This window comes from Diadema setosum, chromosome 4 (assembly GCF_964275005.1).
Source record: "Diadema setosum chromosome 4, eeDiaSeto1, whole genome shotgun sequence".
Classification (NCBI taxonomy): domain Eukaryota; kingdom Metazoa; phylum Echinodermata; class Echinoidea; order Diadematoida; family Diadematidae; genus Diadema; species Diadema setosum.
This window is the reverse complement of record NC_092688.1, coordinates 42669526-42695808: the sequence shown is the minus strand read 5'-3', so window position 1 is coordinate 42695808 and position 26283 is coordinate 42669526. Positions and strand designations below refer to the sequence as shown.

The window sequence follows — 26283 nt, the reverse complement described above, 5'->3', positions numbered from 1 at the left end:
GTCTTAATGAAACAATAATGTGCTTCAATTAGCGACTTTTTCCAACAAGGCAACACATCTGTTACTTGTAGCATGAATCAGTTACTTTTGTTCTGATTGACAGAAATATTTTTCCAATATAACCAATGTCTTTTTAGTATTTATTAAGTTATGATATTCTGGTGATTATTGCCCACTGATACACAGCACAAGCCTGATCAATGTACTTGCAAGATAGGCCCTATGCTTTGTTTTATTAAATGACACTTTACAGGGGGACTGTCATTGCAAATTTGATAGTGGACATATGCAAATATGTGTCTTAGCAGGATTACACTTGTACTGTTTTGCCTGAATCTATAGTGATCATCTGATGGTACGATCAAGTTTATACATTGGTGTTACAGTTGACATTATACTGTATATGTATGGTATATTTTGGCAGTGTCTTGTATTTTTGCCAAATCTTATGAGTTGACCAATACTTGTGAAAGTGAAATGAACAAATCTAACAATAATATTGCCTCCCATAACTGAAGTGCACAATACTGTATATCACACCCAAGGTGGGGAATTGCTGATTTCTGGCTGAAAAAAGTATCAATACAATTCTTCTTGTTCCATCAATGTGATTATTGGTGGTTAATTTAACTACTCATGAAATTGCTTTACTGGTCCCAATGTGAAAAAATATTATACTCACAGAATATATGGCATGTACAGTATCTGGTCGTGTGTGAAGTGAGTTATTAAAAATGTTACTGTGATTTATTATCTTTTATTTAAAAATAATGATTGAAGTGCAAGATTTGTGACCTGAATCAGTTCTACTTCTTTGAAAATATTTGATAAAGGATTTGATAGTTGTATACATAGTATGTGAAATGTGTACATATGTACAGCTTTCTTTCAAGATCATTTGCTTTCTAAATTATGACAGCTGTGTGAATATGTAAATATGAAATGTATGTATATATGCCAATCAACATAAGTTTATAAATAAACAAAACAAAATTGATTTCATAATGTATGGCTTGTTGTGTTGATTTTTTAGTTCGTGCTTTCAGTTATCCATTTATGCATGGGGAATGGTATGTATGGGTTTGTGGCTGGTTTCACTACTTTTTTTTTTTTCCACATTATTAGTACTTATAACACAGTGTCCCGAGTTGCAATTTGTATGGCAGTAGTAATCACACGTTTGATAATGGCCACTATTTTAATATTTCCTGTATAGCCGTGCAGAAATGAACATGTAATGAGTAAACTTACCAGTGAAACTAATGTGAGGAGCATTTAGTTTACGATGACACAGAGAGAATTAAACACACAACAAACAAGCAAATATGGGAACTCACAAATGAAATCAAGACACAGCTTCACCCAACTCTTGGTTTGTGCAACTGCATTTCACAATATTGCTCTGGGTTTTACAAATGTATTTACATAATTACATAATCTGATATGCAAATATATACACACATATACAAAGTCTGCATAATGAAGGGTTTATGTTTACCATGGACTAAGCCATGGCTTGAAGCAAATGGGACCAAGGAACATATGTGCCTCACACTGAAATAGATACCAGAAAGAAAGATATTGAATATATTTTCTTGTGCTTTGCGAGTTAAAAAACAAACATTAAATTCTTGATTTATAATGATTTCTAAAATTTTGGTCTTGAGTGAAGTGTCTTTACCGTTATAACAAACACGGTTACAACCATATTTTGTAACAATGAAGTACAAAAGATTTGTATCTAAAATCTATCATCTATATCTTCATATACTTTATTTGTTTGGCCACACAAATTTTGACATAACAAAAGAAAACTACATTTGTACTGGTCCCAAGGACTTTGTGATAATGGGAGTCACTTGTATTTACAAGGACCTCAATGACTGCAGCACTCTGCGACAAGTTGCACGTCATTGACTACCGACAAAAGGCAGAATTAGGCGAGGGAGAGAGACAAACTTCATTTTGAAGTACTACCAGCATGATGCTGTCAGTGGAGTGAGACTCTCGTCTCAAAAAGCACTTATGGCTGATTAGTTTCATGAAAAACATATTTTTTGCCTTTCACTGAATCATAACAAGGTGCTCACAACATTTTCAAGTGCTTATGTCTGTATAATCTCATTACCTTCATGTCATCATAAACCCTTTCTGTGCAAGGAACTTTGGACGGTGTGATAACTCTGAGGCTTTTTTGTGTCGATCAGCACTCAAAGCACACAAAGGCTTAATATACTCAATACAGTAAAGGAAACTCTGATTTACTCTTAGCTGGTAACACATTTAACATGTCATCATAGAAAAGAAATTTCTCAGTTTCACATTTCTCATTTCTCACAAAGCCACAGGATGGCAAGTTTTGCAGAACATTAAAAAGAAATGTGATTAAAGAATCATAACCTGGTTAATTTCTAACCAGGCATTCACACGTACCGAGATTGCTTGATTTGGAACAATTTTGTAATCACGCAAACTCAAATCAAGTTTGAGTTTCAAATCACGGTCTGCAGGTGTTTTTCAATCACGTTTTGCCAGAATTAAGCATCAAAACTAGCACGTGAACGTGATTGACCTCCAATCAAGTTTTTGGGGGCGGAGCTTACGAGACCCTTAAACCACTTCCGGAGAAAACCCAAACTACTACACAGGCTACAAGGGTGATTGACATGAACTTGGAAAGAAGCCACACCTCCCTTCCTCACTCTGATATTCAAACCCCAGGCTTCTTCCTGCGTGTAAACGGATAGTGATTTGAAACTTAATTGCAAACAAGTTTGTAATCAAGTTTGTAATTAAGCAACTCGGTACGTGTGAAAAGACCCTTGATGTCCTACAAATGTAAGCAATTCCAAGTATGAGGAATAAGCAATGTATTTCAGAAATTACAGGAGCAGACAAATAATTTCTCAGTAAAAGCGGTTATTAATGTGCAATCACTGTGCAGAGATTTGGGACATTTATGTCTTCTTAGTTCTACACCAATTCCTCACTGGAACCAGATGGCCCATAAAGCCATTAAAATCTATTCTATTGGAATATCCACATTTTGCAGGTAAAGGGTTACCACATAGTTGTACTAATAATTTCTCTTCACTGGGGGCAAGAGAACAAAAAAGAACAAGATTCTTTAAAAAAAAAAAAAAAAAAAAAAACAGTGGAAAATGCCTCAAATTCTCACAAGTTCTTTATCTCACACAGAGACGTGAAATATTTGCTCAAAAGGCAGTTCCATGTGAAAGAAGCTCCTGCCGTAGATTATTCATTCTCTCGAGAGAGAACCCTGTGACAGCATGCACATCTTTGAGTAAAATTCTTGTGAGTCCATGTGGTCGAGTTTTACATCAGATGATCGACCGATGTCTCTCAGGTTGTGTTCTCCACCCCTCCCTCCTCAGGCTGAACCTCTGGGACCGGGGGACTGAGCTTCGGGATCGAGTCCTGAGCAGTCTTCCACTGGATTAGCTGAAACTCTACCGAGACCGTCAACGGGGGCGCCGGCTTCTCTTCCTCCTCATCCGTGTTCAGGGTCACCCCGGAGACGGGCCGCTTGGCCCCGCCCTTCCCACCGTCCTTCTTCGCCTCCTTGGAAGCGTCCGCCTTGCCTTGCTTCTTTCCTGCTTTTACGACATCAAAGATTTCAACAACATCTCAAGTAATCTGGAAACACTTCACGCCATACATAGTTATATCTATAATGTATGTCACAACATCAATGTGTATATCAACTTGGGCTGTGCATTGGTTTTCATCACAGACGATATTCATAATGCATTTTCAATCTAATTTTCTGTTATTAGCCGAAGAGAAGAATGTAGGGAACATTTCATTCCAATACTTGAACTATCATAAAAATAGATATAAACACAGTGATTGCAATACACTCTGATGACAGAAATGAGAATCTCCTACAATGGCTTGAGAAATTGCACTGAGAATACATCTACTAGCTCCACACCACATAAGACATTTTCTTTACAAGACCAAACTTTCACATATATGTCATCCGATGTTGTATATTTACGCATCAACTCTTAGGCTCAAATCTACCTAACTACTGGCATGATACTATGAGTGCAAAACAGAACATTTTTCTCTTACCTTTATCCTTGTCCTGTTTAGCGTCTTTCCCTTTCTTGCCCTTGGCCGAGTCATTTCCATCAGACTTCTTCTTCTTGTCCTGCAAAAATCAAAACGTAAAATATCAAACTTCTACCATCACATATTACCTCTTTGTGTGCTTTTAGTTTCAATGGGCACAGAAAATCCGGCAGCATTGTGCACATTGTCCAAAGTCTCTGGCAGAGAAATGGATTAACATGCATGACAGCTCTTCTGATCATATCTTCTGATAGAATGAATATTTCGGATCATTTCATGAAAGTTATGTTGGGATAGTAACTCTTGCTAGAATGGCAACATCCCGTAGCAACAGCCAATTGGGAAGATGGATTCTTGTCATTACCATGAAACTTGCCATTCCAGCAAGAGGGGCCCTGCACTAACATGATGCCACCTAACTCCTGTCCAAAACTTTCCATCCTCTACATTTTCTGTAAACTCTGCAATGACTTATGATAATGCCATGGTGAAATGCTGAAAGTAATTTGAGTAACAAGGAAGGGGACATCTGAAATTATTTGGTATATGTATAAACAGCTAATACGTAAAACATAAGTAAGCAATAGTTTATTGCACTAAATGATCCATTGAGAAAATAAAGCAAACTTGGCACTCTGGTAAGAAATATCTGCTTTCCTGTTGAGCATTGAACTAAGTATTGTTTTCTGGTGATGTGCACCTAAAAAAGCCCTATACAATTACGCTGATATAAAGGACAACATCTCCTGAACAACAAATATGACGTTAAAAATCTGACCCTAATGGTATATACATCTGCTGGACTATGCTGTATAATCAGAGATTCACAGTAAAAGGAAATTGTCAGGTGAGGAGCAACAAGGACATTTGAAACACTGGACTATAAATCTATGGATTTAGTCTCCTCTTGCTTCCAATCTGAAGAAATATACTGAAGACAGAGAGGATCCTCTAAAATGAAAGGAAAATGTGAATGTTGTGCAATTTTCAGGCATGGAAATAGTAAAAACAAGGAAAAGTAGAAATTACGCGGTGCGTAATATATGTCCCCGCTGGAAGTAGCATTTAGTAGCAAAATGTAAAATATAGGTAAAAAGATGAAGGTCAAAGGTCAAAGAAGTCAAAGGTCAAAATTCTATATATAGAAGTTTTGAAGCCCTCACCTAGTGCCATCACATAAAGCAAACGGAATCGAAATCGGGTTAGAAATGGCGAAGGAGTAGCATTTTGTAGCCAATGTACAATATAGGTAAAAAAATCAAGGTCAAAGGTCAAAGAAGTCAAAGGTCAAAATTCTGTGTAGAAGTTTTGAAGCCCTCACCTAGTGCCATCACATAAAGCAAACGGAATCGAAATCGGGTTAGAAATGGCGAAGGAGTAGCATTTGGTAGCAAAATGTACAATACAGGTCAAAAATCAAGGTCAAAGGTCAAAGAAGTCAAAGGTCAAAATTCTGTGTAGAAGTTTTGAAGCCCTCACCTAGTGCCATCACATAAAGCAAACGGAATCAAAATCGGGTTAGAAATGGCGAAGGAGTAGCATTTTGTAGGCAATGTACAATATAGGTCAAAAATCAAGGTCAAAGGTCAAAGAAGTCAAAGGTCAAAATTCTGTGTAGAAGTTTTGAAGCCCTCACCTAGTGCCATCATATAAAGCAAACGGAATCAAAATCGGGTTAGAAATGGCGAAGGAGTAGCATTTTGAAGCAAAATGTACAATATAGGTCAAAGGTCAAGGTCAAAGGTCACAACTGAAATTCTGTATAGAAGTTTCAAAGCTCCCATGTAGTGCTATCATATAAAGCAAACAGAATCAAAATCGGGCTAGAAATGGCGAAGGAGTAGCATTTTGAACATTTTGATCACACACGGACGCACACACGGACGGACGGACGGACGCACGGACGGACGCACGGACGCACGGACGGACGGACACACGGACGACGGACACACGGACACACACACGTACGGAGCCCGTTTCATAGTCCCCTGCTCGAACTCGTTCGGCGGGGACAAAAAGAAAGAAAAAAGAATGGAGCAACACTGATTAGGATAGACTGAAAGAGGTGTGAAGTTGACGATATCAATCATACCTTCCTTCCATCGCCTGCCTCCTCTTCATGCTCCTCCTCCTGGTCTCCACCAAGTGCCCCGCCCTCACATATGCACACTTCCTCCGCCCTGGTCTCCCCATTGACGAACTCGGCCAGATCCAGATGGTAGGCCCCAAGGACAGTGACCTCAGGTGGGAGGTGATGGAGCTCTATCTCTGGCTCCTTCTTCTTCTTCTTCTTTCCGTCATCCTTCCCACCCTGTGACGAAATCAAAGTAATGACTCACAATATACTGTAAAACGAGGAATGTTCGCGTGCATTTTAATTTCGCAAATTTCACGAGCGCCAAGTTTCGCGAATTAAAATGCACGCAAAAGTTCTTGTTTACACTATATGCATTGAACGCCAAGGGCAATTCGCGAAAATTTCTTGTCACAAAAAAGGCAGTCGGCTCCAATTTGCGAAAATTTCATGCCGCGAATATATGTTTTACAGTACTGGTTTTGTAAATCAAGGTCTCTGAGTACCTTTACTCAAAGGAGAGTGTATTCCAATTGTGTTTTCAGGGATACACAGTAGATGCAGAATAGCCACTGCCACAATTAAGGTGTTTGAAAATACAGTCAGTCTCGCCTAAGTCGATCTTTTTTGACTGAAGAAATAGCTTTGACTTATGACTTTTGCGAATTTGACTTTTGAGGGATTACAATCAATAGAATATAAAGAGGTTAGGACTTGAAAAGACCTTTGACTTTGGCAATTATTTAACTTATGCGAGGTCGACTTAAGCAAGGTTGGCTGTATCATAGTTCACACAAATGTTATTGTTTAATATATGGAATAAACTCTCTGAAGTTTTACATGAATTTTAAATTCAGCTCAGACAAGAATACCACAAACTTTAAAAATAATGCATAAATGAATATTTGAAACACAGTGAGCATCCTTTGTATTAACATTCTACTTTGAAAAGGAAATATAATCTAACCATTTGCAGAATATCATATTGCCCATAATTATGCATCACTGGCTTCACATGTGAAGATTTGCCCACGTGGCTGAATTTGCCCAGCTTTTCATCAGCATTTTTGAAAAGTAATTATCCAGCCAAACTTTACCTAGTTGTAAAGTTTAATAGCCAGCCCAGTCACAGGCATATAGCAATGTGCCTTAGTCCAACAGGAAGGCTATGGTAAAACAAAAGGGATTGGGGGATTATGTGATCTTTTTTCATTGACATTTATGCCAATCTGCAAAGAAAGCACTAACACATTGGTGCCAATCAGCAAACGAAGCACACAGTAAGGGTAAAGTAAGTCAGCTCTGTCAAATTACCTTCTACCATTTGACCATTACCATCAGTACGCAAATGTTTATACCATCTATAGCTACCATCACTATCATCACCATCATCATTACCACATCCATGACTCTATACCTTGGCATCCTTGGGTTTCTCCTGCTTGTCCTTGGTCCTGCTGGCTCCACTAGCACCCCTCTTCTCCCCCTTCCCTCCATCCTTCTCCTTGCCCCCCTTCTTCACGCTGGCCGCACTGTCCCGCCCGTCCTCCTCGGCCGGATACGAGAGCACCTGGTTGATACACACAACGTAAATGATAGCATCGGTGTGATGGTTGCCTGGTCTCCAGGAGGAAATACGGTCAACCTTGCCTAAGTTGAAACTACTTGGACTGAAGAAATATCTTAAACTTAAAGAAAATTTTATGTATGAGGGATTAAAATCAAAAGATGATACAAAGAGGACTCAAAAAGACCTTCAACTCATGTGATTATTAGACTGAGGCGATCATTTGACTTATGCGAGGTTGACTTATGTGAGGTCGACTTAAGCAAGGTTGACTGAACTACTGCATATTGACTGGCCAATATGGATACAGTCAAACCTGTTTCAGTGGCAATGGATCTGTCTATATAGCAACCACTTGCACTGTACAACTGCTTTACCCTACAGAAAAAAACAAAAAAACAAATGTGTCAATAAAAACCCTATGGTAGACCTTCAAAAGATATACAAAAATTTTCAGAACATGTTTTAAATTTTCATGTTGATTAAAAGTGATAAAAACGTATCAGTACTATACAAGAGGTCCTCAGAATATCAAATTATGATATCTATCACAATGTTGTGATACATCCAAATCATGCTCTACTCCACCCCACTTCTCTTACCTTATCCTCCTTGATTTCAATGTCCAGACCTCTCTTGAGGAGCTCCTTGAGGGCAGGCAGGTCATCGATCAAGATCTCCCTCTCGTACACTAGCTCCATCCCTTCTTCGTTCCACGGCAGCCCCTCCGTCCTGAAGGGTACTAGCTTCAGGTCCTGCTGAGAAGGGGTCGACTTCTCTCCCTCACCAGTCTCTCCCGCCTTCTCTTCCTCCTCATCCTCCTTCCCCTTCTCCTCTACCACAGAACCTGGCTGGTCAGCACCAGTATCATCTAGTCCTTTAAAAAAATCACAGAAGGCAATGAATGAGGAGGAAATCATGAGTCAGGGCAATACATTAAAGGGTGATACTACCAAGCTTTACTGTAAACTTAACAAACCTGTCTTGAAGTAAAAAACAGAACAAACATATCCAAAACAAAAGCCACCCATTACCCAGTAATTCAGAAAAATAGACAAATGTATCTTGAAGCTGCAGCAACAAGGATATCTGGAGAGATATTCTGATCACTACTACCATTTAAAACATTCCGTAATGAAAGGGTAAGGTACATCAAAACTCATTTATTATATAAAACTAGGAAAACGGCTTGAATATTTCACACTTGGCTTTTGCCATTGTTTAGTGGTGAAAAGGGGCAAACCGGTGCTAAATGTAATATAAGGCAAATTACCATTCATCTCCACATCTCCAAGGTGACCATTTGTTTGTGCCTGATGACTTTCTTCTGCTATCTCCGGAAGTGTTTCTGTGAGATCTTCCACCTTTGGTGACTGAAAGAATGCAGAATTGGGAAGAAAGAGAGAAGAACATTACCAGGGGACCATTAACACCGATAAACAAACCCCCCCCCCCCCCAAAAAAAAAAGAAAAAAAAGCACAACATAAAAAAAAATATGACAATTCATTGGAAGTTGCTACACAAAGTGTGCAAATTGCAATGGGAAACACTGAAAAAAAAAAATCACAATGGAACACAATTCTTATAACTTCTCTTGAATTTTAGTGGCATGATTTGATAGCAATAACAATTGCAAATATCACAATTTTTGCAACTGATTGACAAATTACCCTACATCGACGTATATCCTGTAATTTCAATAATCACAATTTTTGTTATGTAACTTTCCATTTGATGTTTAGATGCCTCCTTGCCATCACATATGTGTTTGGTGCAGCTAGACAGCCAGGCTGTCATTTATGTCATAGTCATAGCTGTGTGTAGCAGATCATGTAACCGATTTTAAAAATGCACTTTCCTGGCAAAAGCTTGTGATTTGTCCTCTGGTGCCGTGATATTGCAATTATTCATTGCAGAGTGTATGGAAGGTTACACATCATGATTTTCAGTGTCTCAAAATTTCCCCAGAATCACTGGCCAAGAATTGTCTCTTCCTGTCAGCAACTCAGGGTTCTCTTTTTAATGTTGTCATTATTTCTTTTCATCTATTTGTTTTCTTTTGTTTTTTGTTTGTTTGTTGTTGTTGTTGTTGGGTTTTGTTTGTTGTTGTTGTGTTTTTTTGTTTTTTGTTTTTTTTTTTGTTGGGGGGGGGGGTGTTCTTTTACTGCATCCCAGCAGAATATCAAATCAAATCCCTATGAATTTAACCCTTGCATGGAGCCAATAGATTCCAAATCAATACTAATGTGCTGGTTTCCCAGTGCCAGGTTTGATAGGAGACCTTAGAAACCAGGGTTGATTTTAGCAGCAGACTTATGAACAGGCAAGAAGTAAAACTTTACTGCTGGGGGATTTCTTAAACAGAGGAATTAGTTCATCAATCATTCTACCATAGAACTTAATTAGTTTTCAGTGTGAAAATTTTCAAAAAACATTCACAAATTTTGCACTCTGCTGTAACAGCCCAAATATCATATCAGAAAATGTGAATATCTTTGAGAAAACTTTGGGAGATAGTACTGTACAGTCTACCTTGCTTAAGTCAACCTCGCATAATTCGAATAACTGCCTAAGTCACAGGTCTTCTCAAGTCCTCTTCTCTTTAATATATTCAATTGATTTTAATCCCTCATAAGTCAAATTTTCTAAAAAGTCAAAGCTATTTCTCCAGTCCAAACAGATTTGACTTAGGCGAGGTAGGGTGACTGTATGTACAGAAACACTCTGAGGCACTAAATATATGCAAGCACCTCAAGGACGATTAAATGTCATTCTCAAGATATTTGATATTGTCATAACCATGATACAGTTTCAGAATTCAAGGTCAGTACGGCTGTAACACCAACATTTATAAAAGTGATTGCCAAGACTTAGTGACTTGCAATATGCACTTATGCACAAAAGAAGAGAAAATAAAAGGAGACTATAACCATATACATTTCTGTTTTATTATAGCCATTAAAATAAAAATAGGTCTTTGAGATGGAAATATGATATTCTCATGTAAAGGGCAAGCTATAGAAATTAATCTTTGTATAAGTTAGGAAAATTACCATGAGAGGATCATCAATTAAATTGTATATACATTTAATGTTGATTGCTGTAAAACTAGACATTTCTGTGTGCGTAAAACTTGTGCAAATTTTGCAAGGAACCTAGATTCATGAAAGTAAAGAGCACACAAAAGTTTTTGTCTACACATTGCACATGTGTACAGTACAGCTGAGATCAGCTGGTTGAGTGCTTCCAAAGTCAACTAATAGTGGTAGTGTGCATTCGGGTTTGCTGTGTGCTTTGTACAGACCAGCAGTGTGTGTTCAACAAATCCCATACTTGTACATGTATGGTATCAGGGTTCCCACATAAATTTGAAAACAGAATTCCATGACTTTTCCATGACTAAATTGCTGCTTTCCATGACTTTCTTTCTGGCACGGTTTCCAAAATTAGACACGTTATGATGGCCTCCACCTCCCCTCACAGCCATCCGTTCCACCCACTATCTTACTCATGACATGTACATCTATTATCATTAGTATATGTCCCGGGAGTTATGTAGAATTTGGGATGTCACAAAACTGGGGAAAATGGAAATCATGAACACCAATTATAATAGCAGAGTATGATCACAGAGTATGAGAGTTGTGAGACACGACAAACTGGAAAGCTGCCATAGTCAAGAGGTAAATGCAATTCCATGACTTTTCCATGACTTTTCACAAATTTTCCAAATTCCCTGACTTTTCCCTGACTTTCCATGACCACAAATTTTTCCAGGATTTTCCAGGATTTTCCATGACTGTGGGAACCCTGAGTATACTTGTATTAAATTCCTTTCATGGTTAGCAGTTCGCAAAAGTTTCATGCCATGAATGTCTATGGATTTACAGCATGATCATACTTACAGCAATTTCTCTTTCGCCTCCTTCCCCATCACCCCCTCCATCTTGCCCAGGGCCATTAAGGAAATCCTCCAGAAACTTGAACTCTACGTAGTATGTTCTCGTGATGATTGGAAACTCTGGTAGTTCTTCCGTGGCCTGAAAAAAAAAAAAAAAATCAAGCAATTAAATGCAGAAAAAAAAGAAACAAATTATGGATGTAGGGATGTTGACTACATGTTTTATCAATCAAAGGAAAAAAAAAACAACAAATATGTAGATCATTGCTAGGAAAATAACATGATTACAAATGCCAGCCATCCCTTTAATGCCATCTTCACAAGAATTAGACTATAATAGCTTTTATGCTGAATCCAAGCTCACATGAAGCATGAATGATCTCAGCATTCCAAAAATAAACAAAAAACTTGTCAAAACAGACTTAGAAACCATAGGCAACAGCACTATGGACCTGGGCCCCACTTCATAAAACTTGTTGCAACAACAAGTTGTCATAAGCTACTGAAATCCTTGCATCTGATTGGCTGATTGCAAATTTTTCAAAGAAATGTGACAGTTGTTACTGATAACAAGTGTTATCAAACAAGACCCTGATCTAAGATAACTATAGAAAACAAAAACCTAACACAGAAACTCACAGTTTGTATAGCGTGTACTAACTATGAGAGCCAACTCAAAGTGGAGGAGCAGAAACATTATATACATGCAGTTGCTTTAATGACGATGATAATAACAATTTATTGCAGACTCCGATCGTGTCTGGAAAAACTTTAAGTACAACATGCATGACAAACCAGTGAAGAATCTTGAATGATCGATTCACGAATGTAGGATTGCAAGGCTATCATGACACAATCTATTGATGCCATTTACCTCATAGTATTCAACCCTTTTGTGTGATTTGAATGCAGGTTGGCACAGAAAACCCCATAGCCTTGTACACACTATCCAAAGTCCCTGGCACAGAAACGGTTAACCTTGGGTCAGGGTAGCTACACAATAGGCATGTGGTGTGGGGAGGTTACATAACAGTGAATACCTTATCTTGCCTACTGGTAGACACAATACAGACCAGCACTATCTACAAAGGTGCAATGAGGAATGACTAGATTATAGCATCGGAATTGAAAAGAATGGTAAAAAGTGTCTTTATCTCAGACAAAAGTCAGACACTCAGTATGGTCATCTTTTTATTTGGCATCTTCTCAGAAATCAATAAGGAACAATTTTATTTTTAGCTGTTGCTGCTTGCTGACATGCAGCAAGTAGAAATATTTCAAATTCTTTTCAAACATTGAGCTGCTATTGAGCTCTTTCCTTTTCTTTCCTTTTTTCTTGTGCAAAAGAATATTATATTGCAGGAGGAACTTTGCGTGCTTAAAAGCAGATCAAAACTGTCAGGATATACAATCAGTTGTGCTCAGTAGCCAAGCCACAGGAAACACTGACAGTTTGAAGGTGACGAACCAATGGCCTGCTACAATGAATTTCACCAAAACTATATATATGAACTAAGATATTCAATCAACAGAATATCCTTTGACTTTATACCAAAACAAGTTTGCACCTGGTAGTAGAATGATTGAGGAAAAAACAACAACAAAAAACAATGTCTTCATAGACTTGGATCAATACCTAGTCCCTGTTTCCAGAAGAAAAGCAATATCAACAACACCAACTAAAAAACTAGAAAAGCACTCTGAGATCACAGCAGGCCTCCGCCAAGCAGTTTTTGTTTTTGTTTTCCCACCACTGATCTTGTTCCTCCATAGAGAAGCCTTTTGTTACGTCATCAACTTTCAGCTGCGCGGTGCCTGGCCCTAGACCTAGCAGAATCTAGAGCTTGCACTTTAGTGCGTGAATGCAAACCTCAAATATGCCCAGGTTGAACTCCCAAGTTTGTTGACCCTATCTGCTAAAATATCAAAAATCCTTCATAACATCCGTAAAAATTCCTGAATCACTACCAAACTTTAATCATCTGTTGTATCATTCTCAACCTTTCCTGTAAGTTACATCTGAATCCGTTCACTACTTTATGAGTTATTTTGCACACGGTTAAAAAACAAACAAACCAACAAACGCTAAAGAAAACATACCCTCCTTTGGCAGAGTTAACAACAACAAACAAAACAAAACAAAACAAAACAAAACAAAACAAAACAAAACAAAACACACACACACACACTTATGTATGCCTACCTGTAGCTCTGCGGGCATTGGTATTCCGGACAGGGCACTCAGCTTGACCACAACCTTCGCCTCGTCTCTCACGAATTCTGACCAGTGACGACAGAGCGAAAGACGGAAGAGAATTACAGGTGAAAAGTAGAACAATGAGAATGGATCGAGGATCCACGTCAATATCCAAGAATCACAGCATTCATGCGGTGTCATCTGCTAACAGCAAAGCGTTGAATGTTATCTATACATCGAGTGCTGAGTTTCACCCAGACTGATTTCACTCCAAACAAAGTTGCTCCAGTTCAAACAACCATGCAGGTATTCAGTGCTGGCCCTTTTTTGTACCCTTTGTAAATACCTCTGATGATTCCATCCGGTGGTGTCTGTCTGACTTTGAGCATGACATCACATTGTATTCATATTCAAGTTAAGCCTTTACACATGAAGTACAAGTAAGATACATTTCCCGATGAAGACAACTGCTGATCTATAATATCAACAAACATGTCGGAAAAAAGAAATCACAGGACTTGAACCTGTCACTATAGATCAGCATTTTCAATCTTACAAATTTAATTTGTAGAGGGAGACAAATTGAAGAAAACTCCCACCTCAACCTTCACCCATCTGATTAATAATCTCTTGCTTAGATAATATACATGTAAATAAAATTACATAGATTAACATTTGAATAAAAATATACAAACATACATTGTAAAAATAAAATGTATGATGCCAGTCTTGAACACACTATTCTAAGTAGTCAGGAATAGATATAAGAAAAATTCATATTCTAGCATGATTTTAGCATTCTTTCCTATGTGCATTTTACAACTTGCTGGCATGCATAAAGGACAGATGAGTAACAATAGCATACTTACATCATAACTAATTTGTAAAAGGTGAACTGCCAGTCTTTGCCATCAAACTTTTATTAATAATTTCACAAAAAATCATTTCATCAGAGGGCGAGCACCTTTTCCAACTTGTAGATCATGGCACTTTTTGATAGCACCTATCGCCAATCAATTTATAAAAACGTTTTGTGCTGAATGAGGAACATTATGATTATAATACAAGGCAAATATTCTGCCACTTAACCCACTGGCAAATCCACCATCGGATAACAATATGGTCTTCTTTATCCCGTGTAAGTTCTTTGGTGTTCATACTGATCTACCAGTGGAGTCCTGCTATTATTATCACCCTTGCAATGCCAGGTATGAATTTGTACACCTGGGTGGAGAGGGACATGGTGGGTTAAAACATCTTGTCCAAGGACGTAGGCACTGGATTGGATTTGAACTCAGGGGGTGTTTCATAAAGCTGTTCTTATAAGTTACGAATGACTTAAGAACATCTGGTGATCAGTTCTTGTACTGAATTACTGAAATTCTGATAAGTATAGCGCATCAGAACTGATCACCAGTCGTTCTTAAGTCATTTGTAACTTTAAGAACAGCTTTATGAACCCCCCCCCCCCCGAGTCCTCTGATTGAAAGTCAAGAGTCTTATCCACTGTGCCACAGTACCCCCACAACCATGAAGGCTCTGTTTCAAGGGATAAAGTTTTTGCTTATCCTGACTAAAGTTTGAAAGTTTAGGGAGCTCACCTCTCCTTCTGGCCAGACCTTTGAAGTGATGCTTCTCATCAGCCGAGATCTGAGTGTCATCCAATATGGTCAGCTTGCGCAGACTGTCAACCGTGTAACCACGGTAACCAGGAATAAGCTGAATCATGACAGGGGTGAAAAACAACTATTCAAATAACTGAAGTATATGTCAATTCATGAACTCAGTCAATGCTTATGGTGCTAATCAGACTCTGAACAACCAATTAGCATAAAATGATAATTCAATCATTCTTGTCAGCAAAGAGAAAAAAAAGCAGGCAAAGTTGAGCTCTGTCAATCCCTGTTTTAATATATGATATAAATTGGAAGAGACAGACGCAGAGAGATAGTGCACAAATATATCATGTCATTGAAGATTGGAAGGCTTAATTTTCACAGATGGTCTTCAAAAATCTAATATGCTTTTGGCTACTTTGTAGATCTGTGCAAACTTTTTAAAAGCTTGTCTTTGATGCTGATAGAATAAGACTTTGAATCCAGTAGTCCTTTCTTTAATCATTAACATTTTCCTTGTCTTTGCAGTATGGGAGGCAACATGTCTGTACTGTCATAGACATATATGTTGACATCTTTCTGACTCTGATATGGCAATGCAGATAATAACTATCAACCACAGCTATCAGAAATATAATCAGAGATAGAAAGAAAGTGAGAAAGAAAGAAAAAGGGAGAGAGGGAGAGGTAGCTATAGGGGGAGAGTGAGAGAGAGAATCTGAAAGATCAAAGAATTTCCTACTCACTGCTAGGGGGTTACCAATGAGGACCAGATTTCTGAGTTTGGGCAGTGTCTGCAGCTTGAAGATCACTTCCTTGAGGTCCACCAGATTGTTGTAGCTCAGGTCCAGTGACAGAAGGCGAGGCCTTGGAGATAGGAAGTTGGAAGGAAACGTGAACCTTAAAGCGATGGCACAGTTTCAGTTGAGATGGGGCTTGAGGTTTCCAACGTATTTTGATAATGATCTTTTGAGATAATGAGAAACCTCGTATGAAATATGATAGAGCTTATAATTCTAAGAGGAATTCAAAGTTAAAGGACAAGTTCACCTTCATTAACATAAGGATTGAGAGAATGTAGCAATATTAGTAGAACACATCATTGAAAGTTTGAGGAAAATCGGACAATCCGTTCAAAAGTTATGAATTTTTGAAGTTTTTGTGCAGTCACCGCTGGATGAGAAGACTACTGCAGTGTATGATGTCATATGCGTACAAAAATATAAGGAAAATATAAAGAGAATTTCACAAAATTTCATCTTTTGAAAAAAGTACACATTCCCTTGACTCGTTACTGACATATGTTATGGGTAATGTTATTCCCATCGCCTTTAGAAAGAGGCAAGTCAAGTGCTCTTTTATTATGCAAAAAAAAGTGAAAATATGTTAAATTTTCATAACATTTTCTTTACACTGTTGTACTCATATGACATCACGAGCCTTAGTAGTCTCCTCATCCAGCGGTTCCAACACAAAAGTTTTAAAAATTCATAACTTTTGCATTGATTGTCCAATTTTCCTCAAACTTTCACTGATGTGTTCTACTAATATTGCTGCATTCCGTCAATCCATATGTTAATGAAGGTGAACTTGTCCTTTAATTTGATGAAAATTGGTTTTGAAATGGCTGAAAAATCTAAAACAAAGCTGTGAACGACATGAGCGTGGTATGGTTCGTGGGTTCGAGCCCATGCCAAGCCCGACACGTTTGCCCTTCAGCAAGGCACTTTATCCACATTGCTGCTCTCCACCCAGGAGTATAAATGGGTACCCGGTAGGATGAGAAAGCTTATGTTGGTTGATAAGCATGTGCACGCCTGTAAAATGGCTGCGACTGGCTGGAATGCTCCCCAGGGAGTGGAGAATGAGCACTGTTAGTGCTGGTTGATAATGTTAGTGCTGGTTGATAATGTATCCAGTGACCGGGGTAATAATAGTCTGTAAAGCGCATTGAAACCCTGAAGTGTGTGAAATGCGCTATATAAAAACCAGCTATTATTATTATTATTATTAAAGCAATCGTAATAAAAGGTGGGACCCATCTTTCATTATAGGGTTCACTTTGTCTTGCTTTGTTTTTGGATATCTCTACCATTTCACAACCAATTTTTGATCAAATAAACATTGAAATCCTCTGAGAACTGTATGCTTTTTAACATTCCATGAAGTGGTTTGTAAGTACCTCGCAAAAGCTGAACCCTGAATTCTCATCTCTGTTAAATGTATGAATGTATTTTTTTTTCCTCTTTTTTTCCCCTCTTTTTTTTTTTTTGGGGGGGGGGGGATCAGAGGGGAGGAAGATGCTTGGGTTGGGGTTGGTGTTTATGCTGTGCAGTCTCACAGGGTAAAGTCTTTTACATTCATGATTACTTTGGAAATCATGCATGACAATGACTTCCTTCTCCCATGACTTGTTTTCCAGTTACATTCATACATACAATTGACAACTTGGGATACTGCCAATAAAAAGTTGGACATACAAAAATACTGATTAGATTAATATTGATATCAGCTATCAGGAAATGAACATACCAGTACTTGAGACATGTGTGTTGTACACCAAATAAGGGAAAATTACTGATACACAGCAATGATCTGTCCCTGAAATTGATAGGGCCTGAGTATTGGGCAAAGAATTGTAATGAACAGTAGTTTACAACATTCTTAAAAACAAATCATGCATATACACTGATGCAAAAGACAGACAGATAGATAGATAGATAAGATAGACAGATAGATAGATAGATAGATAGATAGATAGATAGATAGATAGATAGATAGATATGTAGATAGATAGATAGGTAGATAGATAGATAGTCAGAAAGATAGATATAACAGGCAGATAGATAGACAGATAGACAGACATCTAGATAGATAGATAGATAGAAAGATATAACAGACAGATAGATAGACAGATAGACAGACATAAAGATAGATAGATAGATATATTGATAGATAGAAAAATAGATCGATATAATAGATAGACTGATAGATAGACAGACAAATAGATAGATAGATAGATAGATAGATAGATAAATAGATAGATACATACATACATAATACATACATAGATAGAAGATAGATATGATAGATAGATATAGATAGACAGATAGATAGACAGACAGATAGAAAGACAGATAACTAGATAGATATAAGATAGATATAATAGAAATAGATAGATAGATTAGTAGATAGACATATAGACAGATAGAAAGATAGACAGATAGACAGACATATAGACAGAAAAATATTAGTAGCTTAATGGATAGATGAATGGGTAGAATAGAAATTAAATGGAAAAAAAAAACAACAACCTGTAGATTGTTTTAGTTGGATATGAGCGTAAATGAAGTAACACTCTAAGTTACCAGTAGGGGGCAGTCAAGTAGTCATGGAGGGCGGAGATTCTGTTGAGACCAAGACCAAGATGGAGCAAGCCTGGGGGCGGGGCATTGCACAATGGCTCCAGATCACTGATCTCATTGGCCACAAGTTCCAGGACCTACAAACCATTAGATGGTGAGATGGTGGTCAATTGACAACTGACAATCGTCTTCCTTTCTTCACGTTTAGCAATAAACAGACACCTTGGAAGCAATTAAATTAAATTACATATGCTTTACTTTATACACAATCATGCAAATTTGCTGCCACATACTGTATAACCATGATGACATTTTCACGGTGGTTTTATTTTTGCCAATTTCGCAAATGGGCTCTTGATCGAGAAAATAGCAATGCTCAAAAACACAAATGACAAAAGAGAAAACAACAAATTTGACCCACATGCACTGTCCCCGGACAGTGTATTAGTGTTGCAATATCAAGAAGGTATAGAGCCCCAATGCCATGCTCTTGGGCCCCCTGCTCAAATTTTTGGAATAATATTATTTTCTATCTTTTGAGAGATTTGACGTCATTTCAGGCAATGCTTTAACAAAAGTGTTTAAGAAGTCACTCTTTCTTTCTTTGTACTGTATGTGTTGCAATTATCACAATGAGAAGACCACAAAGCGTGAAATTAACAACCCCTCAAAAATGTCCGATCAACTGCCATTCAAGAAAATATCTGTACGTAAAAATATCAGCGGGTAAAGCAGTCTTTCAGCAGGACTGTAATAAGACAAAATGTGACATTCTGTCAGCTGTCAAATCACTTCTTTCGGATGCAATGCATTATTTTTCTAAACTATCTGCCATACACTAATGAATTCCCAGGTAAGGATAGCTTAACTTTCTATATTGGTGTTTCTGTTTTTATTTTTTTTTTTTCTTTCTTACAAAGGAGTTGTATCGAGTCTTCATTCAGTTGATAACCCTTGCTGTGCTTCATTTGATGTTTGGCATGAACGCTTCAGTGCTCTCTTTTGCCATTTGGCGTAGTTATCTGGTAACTAACTATCATGAATAGGGATCACCTACTCCATGTAATTCCCATTGTCACCATGCCTTTCCTTCCAGACTGAGGCACAATGCTACACCTGAGTGGGCTTGCTAATTTTACAACTGGGTCAAGTTTGCATGGATAACTGAATGCTGATGGGACAAAAAAAAAGCTTGACAATTAGGTAAGGTAAAAGCCTTGGCACATAAAGGGTTAAGGAAGGTAAGAAACAGCTCTCTGTATTCGGCCAATATCCATTTAATGTGATGTCAATATCATAGGAAGTCAAACTTCACAAATCAGGTCAAACGCATTGGGGAAGAGCTCTGAAAGGGTCAGAGTTCAAGAACATTTCCTATAAAGTGCTTGTACTGATGTGACAGAGTGATGAAGTTAGGAACACTTTGAATCATTTAGTGGCATGTCCTTGAGCATTTTGTACACAGCCTGCGAGGAAGGCAAATGCATGGGCAAAAGTGCAGTAACCCGATTAATCTTTCTGCAATAAAATTTCCTCCTTGAATGCAAGCTCAATTACACACTGGATTTATGCAACTTTGGTGTTAAGGTTGATTTCCAAGTGATTCAGAGGTTGAAGCAAAAATTGTTAATGTAAAGCCTCTATGACTTCAGCAGCAGCAACAACAACAACAAAGACAATATTATTTTACTTTGAAAAATCACCATAACTTTTAATCATTGCATCGTATTTGCAAAAAAATTAGCATGTCTAATCTTTTTTTCAAGAGGCTGGAAAAAAATCTTTTAATAATCTAGTCATTCTATTAATAGGATGAAATGGTATTGTTATCAAAGATTTGGAACATGCTAATCATATCTTCTGTGTCATGGCTCCTAGAATGTTTGCAAAAATTGCATGGGAGTTCAAAACATGGTGTGTGCCTTTAATGATGGGGGGGGGGAGGGAAAAGGGGAAAACAACAACAAAACTGCGGCACTGTTTTGTTTTGGTAGTGTACGCTGTGTGTAGCAGGATCAACCATTGACAGAAATGAGTCATACACAAAGCTGCTACCACAACTTCCTCCTGGTTCAGCAGAAGGCTCCAAATACTACACTGCTGCACGATACAAGGACTTTCACTATACATAGCATATCAGCTTGTGAGGGTGACCCACCCCAAAGCCAGTCACATGCTGATTTCATGTGCACGGGTATAATCCTGGTAGCATTTCAACCACGCAAGAAAGAAACACAAACCAAAACAAACAAACAAAAAAATCCCTTGCTTCAATCAAAATGTAAAACAAACTAACAAAATTGTAGTTGTGCACATGACCGCCAAGTCATAAGACTACAGGCAGTCAGTAAAACAACGACAACAACCAATGAACAAATCAAAGGCAAGAAAGAGTGGAATGTTTTGGCAGTAACAGTTTTATGAGAATACATTACGCTGGTACTGAGCTGCACTGTCATGGGAAATTGTGCATAGCAGGGTCATTGGTTCCGCTTTCTCTTTGGACCTGCTCACCACTATTCAATCAGATTATTTTTTGGTACTGGTACTGATATTTACAGTAGGATGCTACAAACCCGCTTGCCCACTTCACAAGGTGATCAAACTTCCCTTGCTGGCCGAGTAATTTGAATGGTGACTTAGTAAAACATATGGGACCCTTACTTGAATGCCTGTGTGGGCAAAGGGGAGACTTTGTACAAAAAGATATACGAGTTTTATAAATGTGGAAACAATACCAGTATTTTCTTGACATTAAACAATATTTCAGTGATTTGATTGCAATGCTGTGTTAATATTTTATTTACATGTATTTATCATATTCATTATTATCATTATTATTATTATTATTATTATTATTATTATTATTATTATTATTATTATTATTATTATTATTATTATTATTATTGTTATTATTTTTATCATTTTATTATTATTATTATTATTATTATTATTATTATTATTATTATTATTATTATTATTATTATTATTATTATTATTATTATTATTATTATTATTATTATTATTGTTATTAATATTATCATTATTATCAGTATTATTATTTTCATTACTATTTTCTAATTTTTACTAATCCTTACTTGGACACCTGACATATTGATTTCTTCCACAATGTCACGTCACTTGAGGGCAGTATTTGACTAATTTTTATTGTAGTAGATGCCTTGTGAGTTGCATGAATTCATGATTATCTTTAATAACCAATCAATCACTCTTTGCCTATGGAACTCCCTCCCATCCTCTCTCCGTGAAATTGACAAACCGGAACACTTCAAAAGCCTCACTCAAGACTCACATTCTATTTATTTGCTAACTCTCTTGGAGGAGTCTGTGCCTTTAAATGTTTTCAAAAACAGATATATGGCACTAGGTCTATATAAATGAGCCACTGTGGATCATCATCATCATCATTTCAGAAATGTCTTGAAATAAAAGAAATAAGATGCTTTTGGGAATAAAAAAGAAAGCAGCAGCAGTAGCAACACCACCAACACCAACACCAACACCACCATCACCACCAACAACAACAACAACAAACCTTTCTTGCAAACTTCTATTAACGGGATGTACATGCCTGGTCAAGATGAAATCTATTGATATGACAAACTGACCTGAAGAGTGAACGGCAGGTTCCTGGAATCCACTGCTGCCAAGTTGTTGGCACTGAGGGTCAGCTCCGTCAGGTTGGAAAAGTCCAGCATTCCCTTGTCCACATTGTTCACCTTTATCATAGAATTTAAAGGCCAATTAGACAAACACAATCACATAACATTGTCCATGTATTATAAATAAAAAAGCAGGATTATGGAACCATCATAAAAATTCATAGCTTTTAAAGTGGCCCCACAGTACTACATAAGACAAATGATAATGTCTCAAAGTGCAATTATTCAAGACGTGTCATTACGCAAGAAATGTATGCAGCATGAATAAAACAAAACTAAACAGTCACCAGTACAAAATTATGAAGTATATGTACATAAGCCCCCAGAATAATTGAAGGATGGCATTTAAAGATTACAGGAGTTGGAGGTAATTGTAGAAATACTTATCAAAATCCCATTCAAATTTCCATAACAAAAGCATGTGTCATGTCATGAGCCCTCATATTTCCTCTCCCCTCCTGATGAATAAACTGATTTTTACTCATCCAGCCATTCTTTTCTTTTTTGTTGAATGGCTCACATTTTTGTCGACTATCTTGATGGTCTTGAAGTGCTTGAGGATGAATTCCCTGGTGATGAGCCAGGGGCTCTTGACGGCCACCTCCCTCAGCTGCCGGGCCTCCCGGCTCCAGGAGTAGTCCACGCTGTATGGGGAGAATTTGGAGGTCACCAGTTCCTCCAGGGTTTCCTCTTGCTCCTTCCCGGCTCCATAATCTAGGACCAGAGGAAATGCATCTTTCAATGAAATCTCATTTGCAAGAACAGACTCAGTTGCTATCGATGGCTCTCTTATCCAAGACTTAAATGTACCTTAGAGATCACTAAGTCTTTCTTTTTTCTACTAGAGTAGCTCATATGCAGTTGACTGGAACATTGAGACACATTTATGAAAAGTAACATGTATATGGGCAATGTGCATGGACAGCATAATCAAGTTTTTAATATGATATTTGCAAACAGACTCTACATAGGAAAATGATGCTCCGATCACGAGATGGAAAATATCTAACTTACCTCTTGAAGTTACTGAAAACTGAGTTGCGGGATTCCTGTTCTCTGTAGCCGTTCTCTGTGGTACAAAGGTGTTCAGCAAAGAGATTTGAGAGTTCATTAAGACAAGATATTAGCTCAGAGCAATGTGTTGACAGTCCATTTCCTGTCTTTGATTTCTCTTGAGCAAAAAAGTCCAGGTTTTTATCTAATGTAACATGTTTACTATCTGAGCTCATCAGGCTGTTTCACACCAGTTACTGTAAAAGTGGATATTTTCGCGTGGGCAATTTTTTGCGCCCAGCCCAGTAAGACGAGTTTTGCAAGTGTTTTAATTCCACGGAATTAGGACATTAATTACTGGAACATATGGCATGCAAAAATATTCATATGCTTTTATTTTTGCACTAGCTTTTGGTTGCAATTAGCCTTTCTTCAAAAATTTTGAACGACTTAAGAACGACTGGTGATCAGTTCTTGTGCCAAACTATTGAAATTCTAATAAAAGGCCGTGCTATGCTAGGCCACTGTTTGGGGATAAATCCAGTTGTTTCTGCACCCTTCTTCTCTTGTTTGCAATTAAATAGCATCTCTCTTCAAACTCATTACTACAGCTAACTAACACTGTAGTAGTGTAACAATCAGTAGGGTCTAAATTTAAATTTACTTAACCTGGCCTATGGCCATAGGGGTTCTAGTATTCATGGTATTGTAGTAATTTAGTTTTACTAAATTTATTTAATCCCAGATCCATCCTGGCCTACTACCTTCCTTCTTTGAATCCTCGACCTTGGTCATAAATACCGAAATTGGAATATTTAACATTTCATATCGAATAAAGGCTAATACTTTCTTATTTTAAGAAGTTTATAGTGCGGTGATGAAAATCATTAGAGGTTAAGGAGGCCTTTTTAAGACTACTTTTTTAATATGGCGTTCATAATAATACTCTGACTCTGCAAACGAGAAATCCAGTACGTGGGACTACACAAGATGTTATACTTGCCCAGGATCCAGTTCCACAAGGAAATTCATCCAAACACAGTGTCCGAAGTTGTCTTTCGAACGCAACAAATGCATCGATACCGGTTGCAATAGGCATTTCTCATCTATGGAGTGGCGTCTAAGGTGAGAAAAATAGGTAATATACCCGTAAATGGCGGGCGACACGCTATTTTTGGGGAATGGAACGATTCGGAATTTGTTGTAGCAACGCCGCCATTTTGAACAGAACACAAACTGCACTGCAGTGCCGTGTAATTACCTGGAAAATACAGAGCCACACATTTCTGTTCAGTCGTATTATTTGGGTTAATATTACAACTTTCGCTCGCTTTGTTTATCAAATATGATTAATCGAATTAACTAGATATGGCAGATAACTCATAAAAGAACGTACTTCTTGTGAAAAATTTATGCACCTGTCGTCTGCTAGCGCACGTAACTGGTGTCGCATGTCGTACAGCTGTAGTGGATGCTGTCTACGTTGGGCTCCATGTTTTGTCGCTTCATTTACGATCAATGTTATTTAGTAAACACTAACAGTGTACTAGTATTGCTCATACTCGGTTTTCCCTTGCTTTCTGATTCTCCACATTACTCTCCCTCCTCCACATTCTCTTATCTCCTTGCTCCTCTCTGATATCTCTCTGCTCCTTTTTCATCTGCTTTGACTTCTCTGCTCTCCTTGAGTCCCTACGATTCCCTTTTCCTTGTTCTATTTTTGTCTTTGTCCTCACATTGCTTCTTTCTTCTGCCTTTCATCCTCCCTCCTGCTCCTCTCTCACTCTCACACTCCATCTCTTTGAATGTTTCTACAGATAAATGACACTATATAAATGCTGTTTCATCATCATCATCATCACCATCACCATCATCATCATCGCCATCAGGACCATCATGACCATCATCTCATCATCATCATCATCATCATCATCATCATCATCATCATCATCATCATCATCATCATCATCATCATCACCATCAGCTCTTTCTCCCTTTACACTTCCTTGTCTACCACATCCCCCCCCCCCCCCCCCCCGGCCCTACATGACCTGACCCATATCATCCTTTCCCCTCTTTGCTCTCACCCTCCTCGTCTCTTTGGCTCCCTTCCTTTCCTCCCTAACCCCCATTCTCCTTACCATATATCCACATACCATACCTTACCTCCCTCAATGCCCTCTTTATTTTTCCTTCCCTTTGTCCTTCCTCATCTACCCTTTCTCATACCCTCCCCATCTTTTCCCTTATCTTCCTTTCCCTTCATCCATCTCCCTCTGTTCCCCATATCTTCTCCACCATATCTTCCTCTTACTCCTCTTCCTTGCCCCTCATTTTACTCCTTCCCTCTTTCCTGCTCTTCTTCCTTTGCCATCTCTCCTCCCCATCTTATTCTCCACTCCCTCATCCTTTGTTCTCTATCCCCATCCCTTCTTTTCTGCCCCTCACTCCGTTCTCTTCTTTACTTTTCCTCTCCCCTTTCTCTCTTCCTCATTGTTGCCAGAACTCTTTCCCCCATTCTTTCTTTCTTCTGCCCATCATTTCCATTCTGTCCATTCTCCCACACCTATCCCTTTCCATGTTATCTTCTTTTATCCTCTCCTATCCCCATTTTTTCTCTTCCGAACAAGTCTCAACAACCCTCACTCTTCTTGATTTCATCACTTACATTTTCACAGAGTTGTCAATTTTACACTTCTCTGGTAAAACAATGCTCTTTCTTGTGAAAAACCATTAAAAATATACAAATAACTGTACAGTCAACCTTGCCTATGTTGAATCCATTTTT

General features: G+C 38.0%; 1 protein-coding gene across 1 annotated transcript; it reads right to left on the bottom strand.

Annotated features, from left to right (window-relative positions):
- Positions 1-1154: 1154 nt before the first annotated feature.
- On the bottom strand, positions 1155-24706 carry LOC140227287 (leucine-rich repeat-containing protein 43-like). Its single transcript, XM_072307710.1, has 15 exons — positions 24499-24706; positions 23517-23571; positions 23023-23216; positions 22449-22559; positions 18823-18956; positions 16201-16321; positions 15440-15557; positions 13845-13921; positions 11646-11780; positions 9013-9112; positions 8342-8616; positions 7590-7742; positions 6191-6409; positions 4099-4177; positions 1155-3614 (listed from the first exon to the last, which is right to left on the bottom strand). Exons 1-15 carry the CDS (start codon positions 24592-24594, stop codon positions 3364-3366), a joined length of 2118 nt encoding a protein of 705 aa, XP_072163811.1. The 5' UTR covers positions 24595-24706; the 3' UTR covers positions 1155-3363.
- Between the last annotated feature and the right edge of the window lie 1577 nt (positions 24707-26283).